The sequence below is a fragment of the Mycteria americana genome, chromosome 1 (assembly GCF_035582795.1).
Source record: "Mycteria americana isolate JAX WOST 10 ecotype Jacksonville Zoo and Gardens chromosome 1, USCA_MyAme_1.0, whole genome shotgun sequence".
NCBI lineage: Eukaryota > Metazoa > Chordata > Aves > Ciconiiformes > Ciconiidae > Mycteria > Mycteria americana.
In genome coordinates this window covers 207,419,781-207,443,097 of record NC_134365.1, presented here as the reverse complement: position 1 = coordinate 207,443,097, position 23,317 = coordinate 207,419,781, and the positions used below count along the sequence as shown (strand labels likewise).

General features: G+C 37.4%; 1 protein-coding gene across 2 annotated transcripts; it reads left to right on the top strand.

Annotated features, from left to right (window-relative positions):
- Positions 1 to 259: 259 nt before the first annotated feature.
- Positions 260 to 23,292, top strand: CFAP300 (cilia and flagella associated protein 300). Of its 2 annotated transcripts, XM_075491052.1 has the most exons (7): positions 260 to 430; positions 952 to 1,033; positions 2,686 to 2,758; positions 8,507 to 8,673; positions 10,938 to 11,110; positions 18,473 to 18,539; positions 22,895 to 23,292. In XM_075491052.1, the coding sequence occupies exons 1-7, from the start codon at positions 321 to 323 to the stop codon at positions 23,024 to 23,026; spliced, it is 804 nt and encodes a 267-aa protein (XP_075347167.1). In that variant the 5' UTR covers positions 260 to 320; the 3' UTR covers positions 23,027 to 23,292. The 2 variants fall into 2 exon arrangements, with proteins under 2 accessions (XP_075347167.1, XP_075347168.1); XM_075491053.1 differs by lacking the exon at positions 18,473 to 18,539 and having other exon boundaries at positions 262 to 430.
- Positions 23,293 to 23,317: the final 25 nt, after the last annotated feature.

Genomic DNA, 23,317 nt, shown 5'->3' with positions numbered 1-23,317 from the left:
TGTGCACAGGCTCTGTCTGCTAGGCTCTCCTTTGGCAAGCCTGAAAGAGTTTTCCCGGTGCACAGACAGGAGCAGAGGGGCGGGGGGAGAAGACTGATGTTTAATTAGGGGATTTTATAGGCAAAAATCAAAGAAAGCCTGTCAGAAGGAGGGCAGCCACGCCTTTGCGGCCACCACGGGGGAGGGATGAGCGGCGGCCCCGTCGGGCGGCGGAACGCTTGTGAGCGGGGCCGAGCCCCGCGGCGGGAACTCGCCGGCAGAGCACCGCCTGCGCGGCGCCGTTTCCACGGCAACCGCCGAGCCGCCGGCGGCGCTGGAAGATGTCCGCCGGGGGTGGGCGCTGCGCGGAGGGTTTTGTTTTCCGCTCCCTGCCCCAGAAAGTTTTCTCCTGCCTGGAGGACAGGGACACCGGGGACCGACTCCTCAAATGGTGGGAGGGGGAAAGCCCGCTGCGAGAGGCGCTTCGCTGGGGGTGGCGGGGAGCGATGAGAGGCGGGTGGGAGGGGAAAAGGCGGGCGGTGCTGAGGGCTGGGGCCGTCACCGCGCCCTCAGGGCTCCTGCTCTGGTGGCGGTGGGTCCGTGTCTTTCTCTTTTTTTCCTTTATCTTTTTTCTTTTTTTTCTTCTTTTTCCCTTTACTTGGAAATTTCCTCGGTATTTTTCAGGCACGTAAAACGCTTGTTCTGAGATGCAAGGCATTTATCCTTGTCTTCCAGAGTTAGCCACGATCTATTTCAGCTTCGCAGCGTTGCTCTGATGCTGCTTGAGCAGCGGTTCTGCTTCCCCCGCCCCTCCAAGGAAGGGTGGGAGGCGGTTATAAGTGAGAATGAAAAAAAGAAAAAATATAATTATTGGTCAGAATAGGACTTTATGTAGTGTACCTAGGCAAATTTGCAGAGTGAGTAAGTACCTAGTATGTCTGCAGAGTATTTAATCTCATTTTTCCATTTCAGGTCCATGCAAGGCAGGATCACAGCACAAGCATTCAGTTTTGACCAGCAGTTTAAGCCCTATCAAAAGGATGAATTCGTTACGGTAGTTCTTAGTCCTTTGTATTTTAAGTTGACTTTTTTCCATTAAATTATAGCTATTGGAAAACTGCATAATGGCAAACATTGTAGTAGTGTTAGCATGCTATTCGCCTGCTCACTGTCTCCTTGAAAGTAGGTGATTTAGGTGTGGTTCTCAAGTCCTACTTTGTGGGTTAACTGTATTGTCCAGTAAAAATATTTTAGTCTGTACTAATGTTACTATGTTTTAAGAGGGAACAATTTAGTCATTCAAGATTCCCAAGAATGGGAATCTGAACTGGGTGCTGATCTTGGCCACCACATTTAATGTTGGGAAGTCCACCCAGGGAGAGACTTTAAACAGTGTACATGTAGTTGGTACCCTTGCTCACAGCTATTACTGCTTTGTCACAGTAAATACACTGTGCGGTTAGACATGGATATGCACCATATATCTGAAAATACAATATTTTAAAATTTATTGGATACCATTGCTTTTTACTGGAATTTTGGGCTCTCAGCTTTTTGAGACTCAAGTCTCTTGCTGATTTTGTGTCCTCCACTTTTTTCATCTATTTGCAGACAGAAAAAAATAATAATCTGTGGTTTTGAAAACAGTGTGGTTTTTACATCTGTTGTTTCAAAAACAACTCTTTGATTTGTTGTATGTTTACTTCATATTGTTATCCTGGATAAAGAATTCAGCCTCTTTGTCTTTTAAAGAAATTCACACCGAAGTACAGAAATATTTCATCTTCCACTGATGAACATTTCAAATGACTGAAGTTTACAAAATATGCATTTACCTTCTCAATGCTTGTCTCTTTTGAATTAAAAATGTAAAAATATCACTATGAAATTATGAACTCTGAGTAGCTGTGAATTAATTGAGAACAAAGGGACCATTACATTAGCTAGTCTGATCTCTCTGTATCCCAGAGAGGTGGGAAAGAGATTTGGTGATGCAGAGACTGAAAAATCCATCATTTGCTTAGCAGCTTCTTCAATGATTATTCACTCTGCTCGTATGCATATACATAAGTGTGGGTTTTCTTAACTGGCTTATCTATCATTTAAACTTGTCAGCTACCAACATTACTATGCATGTCTCCTTTTTTTAATTGATACATCAGTAAGATTGAATACTTCAAATCTTACTGTGGAATATCTTCTCCATCCCTTCAATAACTTATGGATTTCTTCTGTATCTGTTTAATAATTTTTGTGTGTCTCTACACTTCTCTACACTTCAAATGCGTGTCTCTACACTTCAAATTTATTTACAAAATGTAAATTTTACAATCATATTTAGCATTTCATTTTTTACTTCAACAACATTGCATGCAGAGATCTCTTCTTCCATTTTCTGTACCTTCAAGGATTTCATACAACCTTTTTGTGTGTCCTTGGACTAAAAGTGCTTTACTGTAAAACCTTAATACTGCATATATAAATGTGTACATGAAGATATCTTGAATATATAAAAGACACTGGCTACACAAAGTTACAAAAGCATGTATTTGGTGGTGTGACATTTAGTATCCAAACCGAAAGATCATACTGAATCTACTTACTAATTGGATCCTTATAATTTGCTTTGAAAGTATCCAAGGCACTGTAAATGTTGAATCTATGTTTCATTTAATTAACTTGTATTCTCTTATTTGAATATTATAGGCATTTTTTAATGATCAAAATGTGAACTCCAGTTTAAAGTTGCTCTCAGCTTCAGGACAATGGACTACATTGGGTAAATTTAGAATAAATTAATCTTAAATAAAAAAGTCTGTGTTGTAACTGTTTTCCTCTAATTTACCATTTTGTAATAATGACAGTTCATATATGTGTATCTTCACCTGGTTGAAATATCTTTAAGAATTACTTCTTTTACTAAATAATAAGAAAAGATTCTTACCTAGTTTGTTACTAAATTGTCACATTTTACACTTTTTTTTCCTTGGCCCCTGCATCAATCCATAAAACCAAGCTACTAGAAGTGTTTTTAAATGGTCCATGACATCCAGTTGACCTGATCATGTATCCAGACATAATAAACTGCATTAGTTGTGGAATTATAGTACTACCTTATTCAGATAATATTTGGAGAAAGACACTTCTATAGATGCAACCGCCTTACTTAGGACAGATCTGAGATTATTGCTCTGTTACAAATGAAAGTTGAGAGAGCAGAAGATTAGATGGAGCACACCCTGAGCTTGTGTAAATATGCTATCTGCACAACAAAAGTGATCTGGGCGCAGAAAGAGTGCCATGTCATAGGTTGCTCTAGTTGCAATCATGGCATAAGGGTGACTTCTAGTGTGTTGCCGTATCATTAACTGCTTATAACACTAGATTATGTCTGTAGATGGAGATGAGACACTAAAGGAGAAAGACCAAAAGCAAATAGCACACAATTTTATGGCACCACTTTGAAATTGTATTTTTGATTATGTAAATGACACACAAAATTTAATGGAATTTGCATGTGATAATGCAATGGGATTTTATGCATAATGTGAACTCTGATATCACCAAAGTGATTTTCCTTAATAGGAATATTTTAAAACGTGGTAGTGGGAAGTCCTCAATTCTTTTGAATTGTATGCAAATACTTTACTGTGTGTAAATATTTAATGGAGCTTTGGGAATTTTCTAACTTTTCCATTTCAACTCACTGCAATTGGCATAGGTTTTCCCCACTATATACGATGACACTAGACATTGCCACCTTTTTGTCAGCAAAATCCATTTTCCAAACACTGTATCTGACTGTTAAAACAATTGAAATATATAAGATGCAAAAAATATCTCAAGTGCCCCTTCAGGTACCTCTTTTTCACTCTGGCAAGCAGAGAGAAAATAAATATATTTCAAACTATGGGTAAACCTTTTCCTGCTTTAGGCAAGAATTTTTTTAGGCTATCTGTCTAGCCTGTGACTTGCCAGTCCCTGTAGTGAAGGTCAGTAGGTTACATACCTCGCGTTAAGAGCGGAGGGTCACTTGCCAAGTATCCCAGTTTAACTCCTGATTCTGCTCAATCTTCCTCAGCACAGAACCAATGCATTTTGTTCCGAGGACTGGAAGGGTTCCCTTTCTAAATCCTGAACAGCTGGTATACCCCATTTGCTCTTAAAATTTCATCTTCCCATTCTTTGCCTATTTTTGGTGAGGAATGTTGGCACATTTTTCTATACTTAGTCTTCATGTGCATTTTTTGAAAATATAGTAAGAATTAGCTTTGAGTGGGAGGAGGTAAAAAATCATCTTCTAGTATTTTCTTCTTCAGAAATGCCAATATATTAATCCAGATGTACTGTTTACTTATCACTGTGGAGTAACTCTTTTAAAAATAAGTTCCTGTTCTTGAAAGAAAATACTGAAAATGGGCTTATTTTGCTTTTTAGAAAATCTGAAGAAAATTACATAATCTAGGTTGATTCAAAGACTGTATTTATTCTCTTGCAAACAAAAATGTTAGGGTTTTTTTGCAGGGGGGAGATATTTTGGATGCATACTATAAGTGGGGTTTAGACAGGTTCTTAGAAACCTCTCTTCTCCTCCCCACCATGAGCTTGGGCAGAAAGTATTTATGGACCCACAGAAAGATGTCAGCATTATATAAAGCATCAATATAACATTATTTCACAAGAGTGTTTGTTTTCATAATCTTTTTGTCTTTTTCCAGGATGTGGCCCCCTTTTACCTTCTCACTAATAATTTATTTTTCTTTTTAATTCAGTGGGTGTTGTTTCACTTTCATATTTATCTCTACCTCTTCCCTGTTACTTGTCTATCTCCTTTTCCTAAAATCTCTTTCTAAAAGTTCTTTCTTACTTTTTTTTCCTGTGTCTAATCTCATTTTTTATTTCTCTTGGCTGCTTTTCATCCTCACCTTAATATTATGAGACTATAACACCCTCAGTCTTCATCTGTTAGATCAAAAGGTGGCATAAAACATGGGGTCCCCAAGGAATGCAGCTTGTACCTCTCTTCTCAGCTCCCCCATGTGTTGGAATTCCTGGTAGAATCCCCCAATAGTACATTGTATCAAGGACTCCAGCTTTAACATTACTTGAAATATAATATTTTAGGTAAACAATACACAGGGATATTCTCTAGTCTGCTTCATCGGATCAGACAGATAATTACCTATTCTCACACCACACTTCTTTTGCCTGTTGTCGTAGGGATATTTTTTCCTCTCTTCCTGGCTGCATGGCAGAGTACCTGATAGTTCTATCATGCGCTTTAAGCCCCCCCTTCATCTGTTACTCTCTTATTTCTAAAATAGAAACAGCAAAAGGAACAAATTTGATGCATACCAACTTAAGTCTTGAGTCTTGTATTTTTAAATAGCTTCAATGAAAACTAAACTAAATAGTAGTTTTTCCTTGGACACATTACTGGCCTTGCACCTGTCAGCAGTCTTGGGGAGGCTGGACTGTATCTGCTTAAGCTCAATTAACACTTGAAAAGTTATCTTCAAAGGGATAGGGTTACTGTCTTTTTGTGTAAATAAAAATTTAGTATTTGCCTAAGAAAGAGTCTTGAGTTGCCGTATGTACTTGAAGCGCTAACGGTTGCTGTCTTTGGAATGGTGTTTTAAAATCTGGAAGGTAATCTTAAATCAGCAATTTTTTAGACCACTTATAGGTTATCATTTGCAAAAAAATTAGATGTCATTTGAACCTATAAGTCATCAACCTGTACCTTTTACTGTTGAAATACCATCTTTTTAGTACAGAGCACTGAACTTGCATTATGTATGTTCTGTGTAAACTGTTTTGTAAATAGTAAATTGCAAGATGTTTCCCTGAGGTAAAAATCTTTCTTAAACTTTGGGGGAATTCTAAATATATCTAATCTGGGGTTTATCTGCCCCATACTAGATATGCAACGTGTTTATTTAAAAGTATATAGGCAGCACTTTATAGATATTCCAGAGCTTGCTTTTATAAGAAGCTTAATCTGCTTCAGTACTTCTCAGTTCTTTGTTTTCCACTTGCAGAGTTGTCAAGGCATTTCTTCTTCCTATTTCATTCCTCGCTTTTACAGTGTTATTAAAACTGGTCACTCCTTTCCAGGAAATTCTGAATCTCCAATTTCAAATCTCACCTCTCAAATGGAGAATAGGAGCGTCTAGTATATTCAGACATTCCCATTTATAGTTTGGATTTCTGAACTACTGAATAGATTACAAAGCCCTTGATTTTTTTTTTCCTGATGAAAGTTTTCATAAAATCTTGTTTTGGAGCAGAAGTGTGTCTCCTTTCCTCCCCCTCCCCCAATAAAATCCTAACAATTTGAAGGCCTATAAACAGCTCAATTTCTTATACTTTGAGCTCAGTAACTGGGAAAATGTAAGATGTCTCTTTTTTCTCAAGTCATTTAACATCTGATTTTTATTAGTCTTGACTCAGTTTTTGATTCAAAGGTCTTTACAAAATAATTTCTATGTTAGAGGCTGATTCAGCTCTTATAATTAAATCTAAATATAATTAAATCTCTTATAAAATAAAAATTCTATCCCTGTGAAAGGAAGCTGGAGAATTAGAAGTTAGTGGAGTCTAGAGGTGAGGGGGTGGGAGGAAGCATAAATAAATAAATAAATAAATAACAGCTTTTTTTTTTTCCTTAGGTTGTGAGGCTGTAAGTCATGTTTTTTCTGACTTGTGATTTTGGTTACATGATTTGATTATTTTTTGATAGTCACTATGTGGACAGGTAGGAGAATGTCCTTTTTTCTTTAATAAAAGGTACCCTTTTTCATAACCACATCTGTAGATGTGAAGCCAAGCAATTAAATGCTGAGCTTTTCTCTATAGCCGATTTTCTTTGCATCACATTGGCCCAATAACATAATTATAAAATTTCATGCCAGTATTTTTAGCTTAAGTAGACACATTTTCAAGCCATCAACTTGTAACTTCTCTTTAATTTTCTTCTTTAGTGTTGATCAGGTAGGTGGTACAGTTTACCTGAGTTTAGATACCAAAATGCCAGTCCTACTTAACCTATGAATAAATAATCTCCATGTAATAATATATGGGAGAAAACCCAAGTACTTTTTGGAAGTGTGGGGGCAAGAGAAATTTTAGGTTATGCTATGCTTGCAAAGATTAGGATCAGAATGAAATTATAGGTGCTTTTGGAAGCACCATTGTTCATACATCCCTTTTTGGCATGTTTCTGTTCCTGAAATACTGACATCTAGAGTGAAGTTTGGACATTTCCTAAATGCTAGTCTTTAGTGATCCTTTAGGTCAGTTTGTCAGGACACCACTTAATTTTATCTTTAATTGTGTGGTCAAAAGCCTTTTGATATTGTGATGTTGTTGACCAGTCTCGCGTCAAGGGAACCGACGGAGGAGAAAAGATAAGGGTGAACTCATGGAAGGCTGGAATGCTGCGAATATTACGTCTGCCAAGACACGTTGCCCTTGTGTTGCATGTTCACTCGTGCTCTCCTCCCCTCTCCTGTTCAGAAGCACTTTGAAGGGCGTTCAGGGGGACTTGGAGATGAGTAAAGAATATGTTTTAACATTTGGTCTGAACACTTGGACCATAGAGAGCAGATGAAACTGGACAGAGTCCAAAGCTTCTTAAACATGGAGTCTAATGCTATTTGAGATGCCATAAGTTATCCAACACCACGCAAACAGATTTGTAGATGTAACACTGTATATAGAGAAGATATGTGCCCTTATGGACGGATACCTCATTAAGGAAAATACTGTAAGGTATCTCAAATGGCACTAGATGTCTGAGTAACAGGATCAAGCCTTGGATGACTTGCAAGCACAGGAAACAGAAAAATTATAGAGAAATGTATTCTGCACTTAATGATTACAGAGATAATACTCCAGATTCATACAGGAAGTGCTGATAGTACCTTTTTCATCTTCTGAAATAGCTGGTTAGTAAAGCTTACAGTAGGTACAAAATAACTTCAAAAAGTTCAGATATAATATGTAACAAACAAAAAATTTGTCAGGGCTGTGTTCAATTTGGTTTTTACTTTGTGGGGTGCTGTTAGCAGCTATTGACTTTCGTACTTCATCACGCCAAATTTGGTATTTGTCCTCAGATCCTTTAAGGCTTAAGCTGTGGAGTATGATTTTTTAAGGGTGTGATCTAATGTGATGTTGAGTTCACATGGTGTTGCATCTATTACTTGTTTCGGTTGATAGTATTACCAACAGGGGGAGCAGACACATGAGCCTTAATGGAAGGTAGCATTCAGATGAATTTAATGTTTTCTTTATGCTCGTTTCTTTCTTAGCTTTCTTTGTTTTTTGAGGGACTGTGTGATTGAGTCATACTTATGTGATCTGTATTTTTTTTAAAGAATATGCCACACACAACCATTTAGAGAAGTTGATTATTTCCACGCTGTGTCGAATTATGAATTACTGTAAAACCATTAGTCCATGGAAATTCTCCGATTTTATTTATTGCAAGAGACATGGAGTGAAGCCTTCCTATGTATTCCAGGTTCCAAAGTGACAAAAATTGAAGCTACAGTGGTGCCCTGTACACAGATTTCCATGTCATTTTTTGATCGGCTGTACTCTGAAGGAGTTGTTAGAGAAACTGGAGATATTGTGAAATGTTATGATGACTATTATGATGATATTCTCATCTCTGATGAATTAAGGAAGGTCAGTATAGCAATGAATAATTTCTTATAATTTTTCATACTCTATTAGGTACTGTAAGGACACATTTTTCAGTATTTTTTTTTTCTGACAATACATACTTTCCATGGTAAAAATGGGCATCGATAGCCATGTGGTAGAAAGAACTGAGGCACTGCAGCGCCTGAACGTGTGAAAGCAATAGCTGTTTTCCAGGTGGGCCCTCTTTCCTCTGTAGGTGGGAGAAATGGTAAAACCTTCTTCTACCCACCCTTGTCTCAAGTAGTCAGTGCTTGGGTGTGTGTGTGGGGAAATGCAGCTACTCATTTGCCTAGGATGGGAAAATAAGTGGTGCTAATGGAAAGGTCGCAATGATACCCAGAGCTGTGGGTTCACCCAACCTTCCAGGTAGCTGATGAAATTGAATGTACTCAATAGCTATATCCTGAAGCATTCCTGGACAGGAATGCTGACCATATCATATATGAAGGCATTTCAGGAAAGGCATCTTCATGTATTTTCACTGAAACAAAGGAGAGGAAACTGTGAAAAGGGAAATTACTTTTCAGTGTAACACTGGAAAAGGACTAAATATAACTCCTGAACAGGCCTGCAAGGTAAAAACTGTTTGTTAAACTCCAGTGGAGGTGTCAGAGAGCAGATTATTCTGAAAAAGAATCTCTCTAACAGTGGCACCTTCTTAATCAATGTATGTCTTCACTGTAAGTGTTTCTTTTGACTTCATAAGCTAAACCAATTTTTTTTTACTTGTTTGTTTAGCATTAGCAAAGCATAGTGTGGGAGAACTGGATTTTGCTCTTCCTTGTATATATAATCATCATAAGTACTTAATAATTATAGAGTTGCACTCATTTGCACTTGGCAAATCCTTTGAAGGCAATGTATTTGAACCAGTGACACTGGTTACAGGATGTGGCCTGAAATACTGGTCTGTCTTGTAAAGTTCTGGGTAAAGGAGAGAACTCAAGCTCGTGTTTGAATTTCAGGTGTGGTTTGTAGCCTAGCAGTTCAAAATACTATGTATTTATTTATAACTTGGGTACGTGTGAAGTGTTTTCTGAAAATTAAGTATATTGGATGTAGGAAAGTTAAGGCAACATTTAAAATAAGAAATCATTGGAGTTTCAGTCTCTTTCCATTTTCTTTCCCTTGGAAGGGATGTGTGTGTCTGCAAGTTGAAGGATTCACATTTGTTTGAAATGAACATGATTCCTACTTGTAAGACCTAAGGTGGCAGAAAGAATTAAGAGTCAAAATCTTCCAGGAACGATGTCAAAACTTCAGATTAAATTAGTCAGTGCCCTAGGACAGTAGACTGTAGGGGGCAGCAAATTGTCTATCTCCTGGTGTCAGAGGGTGGCCCTCAGCTGCAAAACTCCAGGTTTCTCTCCTACCTGCCACATCTTCTCTTGCTTCAACCAAGAAGGGGGTTTCGATATGTATGAGGTGGCCATCAACAACAGTTGCTGCCCAGGCCCTTTTTCACTCAGACTGTGTAGCGATGTTCTAAAGAGGGCCAGAGAGCAGTAAGCTCATCTCTAGCTTTGACCAGTTTGCCTGGGTTGGCATCTGCAGTTTGGCTGATGTGACTCAAACGTCTTGTAGCCACACTGAGTTACAATTCCTGTCCACCCTTACAGTGCACAGTGTTGGGACTAATCTAGCAAGTCCTCTGTGTTCACATAATATTGCAGCAAAAGGCAAGTGAGATACATGGAGGAAGCCGGATAGAATGTCTGGTTTATCCAGGCTACAGATAAAGGCTCACTAGAGTCTGCAGTAAAGAATGATGCGAGTTTGAGTGATCTCCTCTGGGAGATCCTTGGGATTCCTTTACAAATGTGAGATAACTGTGTAAACTTAGAGTAAAAAAGCAAATGTAGGCAAAGTTACCAAAGACAAACTAATTGGCAGTGATCGACATACCAAATATAGCTAGATTATTTTCAGATTATTGATTGTTTCATTAGCATGATGAGCAATTAACCAGTGAATAACAAGACAAAAGTCTTGTCTTCCCTTATGTCTTGCGGGCACAAAACTGACAGTGATTCTGCTTTATATTGTATCTATAAATTTTGAACATAAATGCATCATTGGAAGAAGGATTTAGAGAGAAGTACTTATTTCCATCCCTAGTTCATATCTTTTATATGGATGTAAACTCTGTGTGACATACAGCAAAGTAGTTGCATTGTTTATAAACTTAATCTCAAATAAGAAATTTTCATCTATTTGACTTCTTTGTTATTTTCTTGTTCCACAAGGTCTTGCTTCTGGAAGATTCAGACCACTATGACTTATTCAGTCAACTGGATCGCAAGGAATTTCTGTTCTGTCTTTTTAAGCATCTTTGCATTGGAGGAACTCTTTGCCAGTTTGAAGATGTAGTTGGCCCATACTTAGAAACTACAAAAGCTTTATATAAAGACTTGGTGAGGTAAGTGTTTTCTGTTTTATACAATTGTATTTGTATGTGCTGTGCGTAGACACTTTGTGTCAATTTGTGTAAATTTATTGTGCATTACTGCTTCAAAAATTGGGCTGTTATTATAATCAATCTGCAAGCTTTTGACACCGCCTTTGACATCACCTTTGACACGGTTTCCCACAGCATTCTCCTGGAGAAACTGGCTGCTCATGGCTTGGATGGGTGTACTCTTTGCTGGGTAAAGAACTGGCTGGATGGCCAGGCCCAAAGAGTGGTGGTGAATGGAGTTTACTCCAGTTGGCGGCCGGTCACAAGCGGTGTTCCCCAGGGCTCTGTGCTGGGGCCAGTCCTGTTTAACATCTTTATCAATGATCTGGACGAAGGGATCGAGTGCACCCTCAGTAAGTTTGCAAATGACACCAAGTTGTGCAGGAGTGTTGATCTGCTTGACGGTGGTGGGAAGGCTCTGCAGAGGGACCTGGAAAGGCTGGATCGATGGGCCGAGGTCAATTGTATGAGGTTTAACAAGGCCAAGTGCAAGGTCCTGCACTTGGGCCACAACAACCCCATGCAACGCTACAGGCTTGGGGAAGAGTGGCTGGAAAGCTGCCAGGCAGAGAAGGACCTGGGAGTGTTGGTTGACAGCCGCCTGAATATGAGCCAGCAGTGTGCCCAGGTGGCCAAGAAAGCCAATGGCATCCTGGCTTGTATCAAAAATAGTGTGGCCAGCAGGAGTAGGGAAGTGATTGTCCCCCTGTACTTGGCACTGGCGAGGCCGCACCTGGAATCCTGTGTTCAGTTTTGGGCCCCTCACTACAAGGGAGACATTGAGGTGCTGGAGCGTGTCCAGAGAAGGGCAACGAAGCTGGTGAAGGGTCTAGAGCACAAATCTTATGAGGAGCGGCTGAGGGAACTGGGGTTGTTTAGCCTGGAGAAAAGGAGGCTGAGGGGAGACCTTATTGCTCTCTACAACTACCTGAAAGGAGTCTGCAGAGAGGTGAGTGTTGGTCTCTTCTCCCAGGTAACAAGTGATAGGACAAGAGGAAAAGGCCTCAGGTTGCGCCAGGGGAGGTTTAGACTGGATATTAGGGACTTTTACTTCACTGAAAGTGTTATCAAGCATTGGACCAGGCTGCCCAGGGAAGTGGTTGAGTCGCCATCCCTGGAGGTATTTAAAAGACGTTTGGGTGAGGTGCTTAGGGACATGGTGTAGTGGTGGTCTTGGTAGTGTTAGGTTTACGGTTGGACTTGATGATCTTAAAGGTCTTTTCCAACCTGTACGATTCTGTGATTCTGTGATTCTTATTTGTCTTCAACTATCAAAATACTGTGTAACAATGGTAGTAGTTCAATGGCAAAATATATGCAATTTTAATGGCATCTGTTCCACTTTTTTTTTTATATTACATATAAAACTTTTTTTATATTACATATATGGACATTGGTGTTTTATAATCCACACCCATTTTAAAGATTTTTGGTTTTGTAATTGTCTGCTGAAAACATGGCATGGAGCTGGAACCACATTGTGTTCCCACTGTCATTGAGAAAATATCAACAATTTCAACAATAATATTCAACAATATCAACAAAGTCTTGGATGTATAGTCTTGGACTACTCTCAAGCTGCTTTTGGCTTAGGATTTAAAAATTGAAATACTTTAGTTGAAATTTTTAAATACAGTTGGATTTTGGCATTCTTAATTCCACAAAAACACTTCTTGCAGCGTAAAGCTAAGGGTGATAGAATCTGGCTGTTAACATGACACAGTAGACTAACACACATTTTTTGCCATGTCTGGTGTATCGAATTGCCTGGAATTTTATGGTTTTTTTTTTCTTGAGATTAGAGGTGATTGATGAGAGGTTCAAATTCAGAAAAAAAGGCATTTTTTTCCCCTGTTTTGATATATTCATATGTTGACTTCTCCAATTGACAAAATTTCTTATTTCCTGGTTAGTGGGAAGTGGAATGTAGTTATTGGTTATGCAAAGACTCATTCCTAGCTAAGCTAACGGGAATATGAAGATCATCAATGATATTACTAAAATTTTCTATTATATTATACTTTGCCATTCATAATAAGTATTTGTGGGATAGTATAAAGAACAATATTAACCTGAACAATGGAAAACAATTGCAGACCCCTGAAATGAGAGAGAGTACAAGAACTCTAATAATGTGGATACTAAGTAACGCACTACAATGTACATTACAAAGGCTTCAAATTGCTTAAAGTAGGAATTGATATTTTTCTTCCTTCTCAGCTCTGTTTGGAATGGTGTGATGACCAATTGTTATTTCACCTCCTATTTTAAGATTATACACAAGCATATTAGGAAAAAAATCATGTAAGACGTATTCGTCATTAAGTCTGTTCTTAAAATGTCTTTGGATAAACTTAAGAGTAAAATTTTTATGTCTGAAAAAAGATACAGTGAAAGGATTAGACCCAGTGATTCTTAATCACCTGAATATTTCTTTATTTCTGTAGCATGTGTATAGATTGCTGTATCCAAACAAAATATTTAATACAAAATATTTGGCTGGTTTTTTTAGTTTTTTGTAATGCTTAACCAAAGAAGCTTACAAATCTTTAATAACTTCTAAGCGTCTTTCAAATTTTCTAATGGTCAGTACTTTTCAGGGTGCAAGTTGCTAGTCACGTGCTATTTCCCAAGGTCATCTAAAATAAATTATTAAAGTAGCAGTTGAACAGTTGATACTTTTAGAGAAACCACTGAAACAGACAAATTGAGTGTTATCAATATTCCAAGAAGACTTTTTAGAAATAATGAACTTAGATTGCTGCATGTAGTAATTTGAATACTGTGATTAGTCACCAGAGCTTTCTTATTAGTATGCTTAGTTTTCATATTTTCATATCATACGTAGATGAAAGTCAAGTGGGGTCTTCAGAAATACAGAATATGACATTAAAGGATTCATCAGTGCTTCACCTCTACCCTCCCTTTTCTTTTAAATCGTTCACTCTGCACTTGAAACAAGCTGTTTGTTACTCTAATCCTTGTCCTTAGTTGACTCTGCATTGACTACAGCTGTTTCTGCTCTTGTGTTGTTGAATTGACCTAGGACAAAGCGCAAATCAAATCAGTTCCTTCACTTTATTGCTTCCCTTTGCTGTTGAGTTTTTTTCTCCTAAACATGTTCAAGTTTTATTCTAAGCCACTCCTTTTCTTTACCTTTCTATCTCCTTAAACCTTTTCCCCTTCTTTTTCCTTTTCCTGCTGTAAAATTTGATAAGGATGTCAAGTAGTTCTTGCTACTAAAAAAAAAGCATCTGCCAAAATCTTCCCCACAATTTCATCCTGCTTTCAAGGTTTGCTTTTTCTATACCCTCAACCTGTTCCCTGTTGGCCCTTGATTTTTCTCTTGTGTGCTACTTGTGTCCTTTATACAATATCAGGAGAAAACCTTTCAAGATCCATTCCTCTTTTTTTTGGTGTTTGGGTGTTTGTTTGGTTTTTTTTTCCAGTGGGCAGCTTGCTTTCTGTCCTCCAAAGTTTTGAAGTACATCTGCCCAGTTCATGTGACATAACTGATCGTCAGTATTTATCTACCATGTGTGTCTCCATTTCTGTGCCTATAAATGTCTGCTGGTTTATCGCTGCCAGTAGAGCTGGTGTTAACACTGACTAGCAGCTGAAAAAGAAAATCACAGTTTAACTAAATCTTTTATCTTGCTCCTTTGATACTAAGTTCTCTGTCGGTCCCATGAGAAAAGCTTTTGATCTTAACATTTCAGACTTTCTTTCCCCCTTCACGATCATGGTTGCCTCCTGCTTTGTCTCACTTCCCCCTTCCCCCAGTTTATCCAAAATTATGTTGCTGGTTTGTTACCACCATCTTAACAGAGAAAAAGCCAGTGAAAGGATAAGCAATGCAGCTCTGAAGAGGGACGCTCATGCCACAGTCTTGACTTAATTTCTAATTTCTAGTCCATGCTGTGCACTGTGTTACTTACTTCAGTTTTGCACAAATTACACCATAAAATAAGGCAATGAAAATGGCTTTCTTATGGCCTCTTATTTTCAGTAAACAATTGCTAATGAGAGTAGTGGTCTCTCAAATTCTGTTTACCAAACAGTTCACCTTCAAATTCCTGTTGAAAACCGACTATTCTTTAAATTCTTCTTTTCTAGACTGCTGTCCTCCATCTGGTTTCTTTTCATCTTGGATTGCAGTCACATTGGATACTTTCTACTCTTTGTAAAGTGATACCAAAAACTCTTTGTGATATTAAAAAATTCTGTAAACTGTACTCTTCTTAAGCTTTAATTTTTATGTCTTGAGAGCTCAGAAGGCTTGGTGAAAAACAAATGGACAGTACAATAATTATTAGCTGCTATATGATGTGCATTGAAAAATAGCCCCCACAGATGAACTCAGTCTAATCATTATATGCTTATAGAGGTATAAACCACCACTGTTTGGTCCTGTAACAGTTTTTCTTATGGAAAAGAGCCTTGGTGTAAAGAGTTCTACAGAAGTGTCTTTAGTGCTGGGAGTGGCAGACCTATTGCGAGCTTTTCCCCACTTCTCTTTGTTACAGCCTTTCTTCTGGCCTTTCCCGAGTTCTAACTCCAAGGCACTAGAATTCAAAATAGTGTCAAAAGGTTTGAGAGTTCATTTCATTAAAAGCATTTCAACGTATATTGCTTTATTATGAGGGAATGCAATAATCTTTTGAAATTAACCGCTCTAGATATTTTACAAGAACAGCTAGGGACTTCCAAATACAATATTAAATGGCACGCATTTTCCCCTTTGTAAAAAGAGTAATAATTGCTTCCTAATTAATTAATGCATAACGTGTTGTCTGTTACTAATCCAGCAGTAATTAGTCTGTGACGAGTTGAATCCATCCAAAATTCTAGCATTAAGTGTCGTATCCTGTGTAATCTAAATAATTTCAAAATCTTTGTTGTAGTATTTTTGGTTTAGTTAAAGAATACATTTACATGACAAAAACTTGTTAATTAAAATACCACCTATGAATCTTTGTTGATAAATCTTGTCTTCTGTACTTAACCCCTGATTTTTCTGACAGTGTCTCTCCATGGTGACAGCTGCTGTAGTATCTTGTAGTCTTTTGTTCTCTTCTCCTTCCTTCTGTGCCATCTCCATACCCTTTCCCCCATAATAAATGAATTTATATGAAAGCATTGAGTTGTTCTTTTAATGTTTGGAAAGCCTAATAAATATTGCCAGTAAGGTTAGGATATAAATAGAACCCAAAGTGAGTTGAGAGACGATGAGGAAGTTTGCCTTTCATAAAAAGAGAATAGATGCACATTAAAATGATAAAGGAACTACCATATTCAATGAATAGTTTAGAAGTTAACAATTTGAAAGAACAAAGGGGGGTATTAAGACTATTTTTAAGGAAATACTATCCTCTTCAAGAAGACAAGGTAGTTTTTTCTAAAACCTTTTAGAAAAAAGAAAAGAAATAGAACAAATGAGCTTGTCAAAGGCAACCTACTGGTTTCTTTCAAGTCAGCAAGGGAAGAATCTCATCTGATTTTGTCAGATATATTATTTTGCCTTAAAAATTAACCAAAGTGCTAGAAATAAACACTCAGTCTGAAAAATTACTTACAGGCAGCTAACCACAAGGGGAAAATTTCTCAAGGTAGTGGGATAAATAGGAAGACTTATTCTCTGTCACCCCTTACTTTGGTACCCTAGATATAGATAACATAAAAATTAACAAACCAGACATTGAAAGCATTGTTTTCAGCCACAAGAATATGAAGCCAGAGTAACTTAAATACAACTGTAGCTTTTGGGGGTGGTGATATATGGTAGAAAGTGCTAACCCCACTAACCTTCTATACCTTGTTCTGAAAGTTGTCACTCTTTCAGCAGAGATGGTTAAACAGTTTCTGAACTGCTGCAGCTTACAGCCTGGTAAGTCAGCATAAACTGACATCCATGTTAGTTTATCTTAATATGCTCCTCTGTAAACTGCAGTGGTTCAGAAGCTGAGTCATGAACCAGTTGAGCTGTCCCTGCTGGGAAGGCAGTAATCTCTAGAGGGGTGGTAAGGCAGACAAGTGGGGCCAGTACCAGTTTCAGCAATGCCATCTTAATCCACTGTTGAGTATATCAACATGTCAGTTGCAACAAAAAATTCTGAGAAAGTGTCATTACTGACTCACCCCAGGAAAGTATAGGCTTAATTCATACATAACTGTGTCATTACTCTACAGATGAAATCAGTTAATCGGAGAGTCAATTTCTTTATTGGTTGGAGAGATTGAATCCACAAAGATGATGTTGGTTGATTTGGGGTTTGTTTGTTCTTACAAAAAGAAGCTTTGTGAAAGCAGTGGTAAGAGGGGACTGCTGTCACAGACAGGTGGGAGCTGGTGCAGTGTACAACTGGGCTGTGTTTAACACACATCCTCTAGTGACTTGGCTGTATTGGGACCTTTCCTGCGAACTGAACCTGTTTGTGACGAGGCAGGTTTTGAGCTATGCATTTCTTGGAACTGTAGAAGTAAGGAATTTATAAGGCTCAGCTGCTGGGTAGTGAGCTAATATAAATAGGAATCTGTGAAATTAGATAAATTAACAGAAGTTACATGATCTAATTTATGAAGAAATGTAAGCATCACTTAAAGCAGACCTGAGGAAAAATTACACATTTAAAAATACTTAAATTTAAAATATGTTGAGATGCCTGGATGCTTTGGAATAATATCTTAGTGTTACTACTAATTGTGATGGAAGAAATGGCAGTCTTCACAACAAATACAGTCTAGAAATACAAAAATTCAGAACTAATACCATCCTAAGTTGCATAGCTGTCTAGATATACAACGTTCCAAAGGAGGGAAAATGAACCTAAACTATAATTATATATTAATTAAAAACGAGCTAAAGTCTGTATTTCTTCACCAGTACTGCTGCTACTTCTTGTAGTCTGCATTAAGATGCAGTTCACAGTGTTTTTTCTCAAAGAATATGTGAAAAGATTTTTACAAAATGTTTAGCTGAATAACTTTTCATAGCTATCAAAATGCAATCTTTGTATTGGAGTCATCTAGGCCTGGGTAATACTGCTGTGATTTAGTAGCTGAAAACAGTGACACCAACTCAGATGACTAGATACATTCAATAGTTTTCAGTAAAATGTCATAATATCCACATTCTCTGAGAATGGTCAACGTACCTTTTCATGGTCAATGTCGCATGAGTTGCATTTTAACTATTAATTTAAACTTGATCAAATTTGAGCGAGAACAGAGTGCATATGTTAAAAATGTATTTATTAAATGAAGGATTCTAATAATCAGTGCTTACTGTACGTATTAAGTATGTATTATACCCCTGCATTTCAGTGTTCAAAAGAATCCTGAAACAAAAGAAATATGTGTTACTTCTACCGTCTTCAGAGTGTCTGCATATGTAAGTATTAATAGTTTTTTGGTACAGGATTTTACTGGAAGTAACATGCATAACATGAAAATAATGAATTGACATTTACACAAAGAAAGCATAATATTCCATTTTAAAGGGTTATTTTTCCATAGTTGTTGTTATTTTTTATTCATGAACTTTTCCCTGGTCTCATCCTGCTTTCTCATCCTCTTTACTAACTCTTTGTCAATAACCACCAACTAAAGTTTTATTTGGTAGCTCACTAGAAATAGGTTTACTGGATTACACTTGAAGTTGTAATAGTCATCCAGAAACTAGTTTCTGAAAAAAACGTATCTTTAGGTCTGAGTAATTCTGCTTTTAGATCTACTTGAGATAGCAGTAAGAATTAAGAATCCACTCTTGACTTCGTATAGTTCTGGTTTTAGAACTGTTGCTAGAGCTTTCTGCATAGCTTGTATGGCATCTGTTTCTGCAAAGACTGCAAGGAAGTTTAGTATACAAAAAGGCTGGGGTGGTGAGATGACTGCTAACCTCTTTTCCCCTCCTTTGTCAAGTCTCATTCCTATCTGTTTCTCTTGCAAAATCATACATTTACCATCAAGATAAGTTTGAGAACTGGCTGCATGTTTACTAGATTCAGCATATCTGTCATTTAATTGTTACAGTAGGATGAACTACTCCAAATTCTTCTTGAGTAACCAGAATATGTAATAATTAAATGTCAGATAATGTACCCACTTTCAAAAGAACTAGCTGATGTCATTTCAGACTGCACAAACTTCCCTGTAAGTTGCCAATAGCCCAGTTGTTCATCTGTGGGTCATAATCTTTTAAGTACTATGTGTGATTCATAAAAAGCTTTTGAAAGGTTTTTGAAAATAAGCACTTTATGGGTGCATTAAAATTTACCTTTCTACTAAGCTGCAGACTTTAATAAAAATAAAATAAAAAAGCAAAACCCTGATAACTTGATATTTTTCTGTTACTGTTTCTTCCCCATTTCTGAATCAAATGTGTTGATGTGAACTTTGCAGATTTCAATGTTTAGGTAGATGCATGATATTTAAGAGCTCCCCTAACTGTCTTTGCCATACATTAAATATCATCAGTATTAAAAAAAAAAAGAAAAAAAAAGACAAACTTCAGCAACTTTTTGAAAACAAAAAAGTGGATGGACAAAAGAAAATCCAGTGTAAATACAGAGCAGGCTATCCTCCCTGTAGCCTTGGGGGAAAATTGGGCTTTACTGCTGCACATTCTGAAAATTTGTGAGGTGAAGGAGAATTCTGAAATTCTGATTTCCATCAAAGAATATCCTGAAGAATTTTCTCTCAGAATAGAGAAAGGCATAAATGGGTATGTCTAGATTGTTTGACAGCTCTGTGGATCAAAACTCTTTAAACTCTACTTGGAAATTACAGGAAGGGCACCTACTGCAGCACAAATGTCTTGTGCTTGTGAGGAAAAGTTTCTCTCAAGGAGATAACTACATTTCTGCAGTAGATTTACTTTCTGAGTTCATTTGGTAAATAACTGTAGACTGTGTTATTATAATCTTAATGTTGAGCTGAAAATTTTTAAGCCATGTTTTCTTGGTTTGTATCTGAAAGAAATGGACATACCCTCTTAGCCTGATATAAATAAAAAAAAGCTGTTCTGGTAAAAGTGACTTGAAGAGTAGCTGAGAAGCTAGAAGAACACACATTTTTGCAAGCTGGATTAATAAATGGACAAATAAATATACTTGTATATTTGCACAAGTACAAATGGAATCAGGAATTAAGAACTTTATGTAACACCATCCTGACACCATCCCTTCCTTTCTATTTGGTTTTAAAGCTGTGGCTAAGAAGCCCTTGTTTTGGAAACAGTATCTAAAAAAGCACACTAGTAGAGATGTAAATATTTCAAGGTATTAAGGTGTAGTTATCAATTTCTGTAGATCTGTTTAGCATCAAAACTTCATAGACCTGGGCATCACAAGAGAAATCATTTTAAATCTTGTGACCAAGTACTCTGTTGAACTCCAAATACCCTTGAGAGCTTTGGGGCTTGCATATAATAAAATGTTGTTACAGCTGAAGTATTTGGATGCTAACTGGTATTTTAGAACTTTCTTTACCTGAACCCAAACTATGGCAGTGTTAGAAGTCAGTGTAATGCATAGTTTATTCAAAAAGTATTTTTTTAAAAAGTTGTTGATTAAATGATGCAGTTTTCAGAGATGTTCAGCAGTATCTTTATTTCTGTATTATGCTATGCCTTACGCTATGCATATGTACTCTTAAATCATCAGCTGATTATCTGTGTTTCTACATTACACCCCCTGCATGTCTGAACCAAAGTCCACACGGCAGATGGAATTGGTATGATTCTTAATTCATGTACATGCACCCTGCACCCTATTGCTCTAAAAACCAGCATAAGCCTGTGTAAATTCCAGAGCCTTTATGCTCAAGTATTTTAGGGGTCTTCTTAACTTCTTATACCAACTAAAAAAAATTTAAGAACCCTTTTCATTTAATTAGGTTGTACTTATTATTTTCCTGATACTAGGTTTGGTATATTCTGGAATTTTTTGAAATGCCTCATCACCAGAACTTAACTCGTTTTTGTTCTTCAGTTGTTGAACAAATTTTTAGTGTGCTAACACTGCCTTTAAACCATCAAAACCTTAACTGGCATCGGTCGATTCCATAAGGTCTGCAGGAGTGGGATCTTCAGTATCAATGGGAAAAAAGTTTAACCAGCAATCACATCTTGATGTTGGTCTTCTCTTGCTTTTTTTTGGTTTCGTGCATGAGCTTAGGTTATTTTTGGATCAAACTCCAAAGGCATTGTGATCCTGAGTACTGTAAAATCTTAAAGCTTGCTCTCCTTTCTGCAATTGAGAATCCAGTGTTTGATACACATATATCCCTAAAAAACACCTGAAGAGAGCCAGGCATCTTAAAATTGGAGTTACAGAGCTTGTACACTGCTTTGCTTAAAAATAGAATGCTATTTTTAGCTTGTGGCATTTGACTACCATCGGAAAATGCTGTGAATAAACATCAAATCTCTACCTGTCATAAACAATGATGTTATGGTGGTGCTTATCTTAATTTAAGATTCATTGTCTTGAATAATCCCTCAAAGGAAGACACCAGAACATGTAGTAGGAGGTTCATCCTCTTTGAAATAACAGTAGAGAAAATGAGGTACCAGTAACAGCTACTGGGTAAAATTCATAAATGGTCCTTGGAGCAGAAATTGGAACTCAGACCTTTTCCTTCTAAGCTGACTGCCTTACCCACTGAGAGAGGTTACAGTTTTCATGTTTCCTTGGTTCAAAAAAAGATGGATTATTTTATGTAAAGGAAGACAGCTTCAACAAAAGTCTGTAGTCCGGGAGTTTAAAATTTTCCTGGAGAAAATGGACAATATATGCAATATAGCAGTTTCCCTCAGGCAAAAAAGGAACAGAACCTACATCTCTCCAACTGCTGTATGAAGGTGTTAGGGAGCAGGAGGAAACTGGTACATCTTTTAAAAGAAAGGACGTATTGGCTACATATTTGCTGATCTTTTAGATGTTCAGTTATCAGGCTGAATACATAAAAAAACCCCAACCCTTCAAAAATTCCCCCATCTAGTTTCCAGATCCCTACTGGATTTGAAGCGCGTGTCAAGCTGTGCTGCCCTGTCAGCGCTGAAGCTTTTATTGACGTGTGCAGACGTAGGATGTTGAATTGAAGCTCCCGGTTCTTGTAGTGTTGGTTGTCAGCTAAATGTCTTTTTTTCAGAATGAGGATTGTGGAGCTAGGTGCCTCAGTTCCCTTCAAACCCTTTCTGAGGACTGGCAGACAAACTGTTTTCAGTAACAGTTCAAAGTCGTTAATAAGAGCTCTAATGAGGGTTTTCCTTAATTGCCAATATTTGAAACGGAACAGATGCATTAGCAAATGTCAAGTGAAAAAGAATTACTGATAGAACAGCTTTATGTATTGTGTCCCTAAATTTCTTTCTGTTTCAAAGGAAACATGATTGGACCGTTGTATATCACCTGTATAGATATATATAAAAAAAATCATCTGTATTTTAGGCTCTAATTGTGTAAACACATGCTTACATGTTTAATTTTACATTTTGTATTAATATTAGATTTACCTCAAGGTTATTGGAACTATTCAGACAGAACTACTGTGCATTTTGTAGTGGCAAGATCCTCAGGGAGACATAATGCTGCTTAAATAAACTCTGGTGTATTTATTCTATTTTGCCATTAAATAAACTGTTACAATTGGAACAAAATGATACATTTCATTCAGATTTTATTACTTCTCTGATGGGTATCCCTGTTGTCGCTAATCCTGGGGTTTTTTTTAACTTCCTCTCAGGATGATAATGGCCTGTGTTACCCTTCAAGCAAAAGCCACGAACAGACTTTTGCCTACTTGATTGTGGATCCCTGCAAGCGACACGTGCACACTCTCTATCACTGTTTTGGTGGAAGCTTATTTCCTAACTAGTTATGAACCTGACTTTTCTCCAGTTTCAGAATAGAGGTGGCCTTCTCTCTGCATGAATTCAGGTAGAAATTGCCCAGTTTTCTTAGGAGGAAGGATGTGCTCCTGGATTACACGCTCTGCATGGCTAGACGTTCACGTAGATGTTACTATGGGGTTAGTGACAAAAGTTGTAACTTTTCTGTATTTCAAAGGCATACTTCTTGAAGCTATTTTCCTGGCAGTTTTGGCTCCCCTTCCCTCCCCCGTTTTATCTAATAAAAGGTATTTCTCTAGATGGCTTTTCAGCTTTTC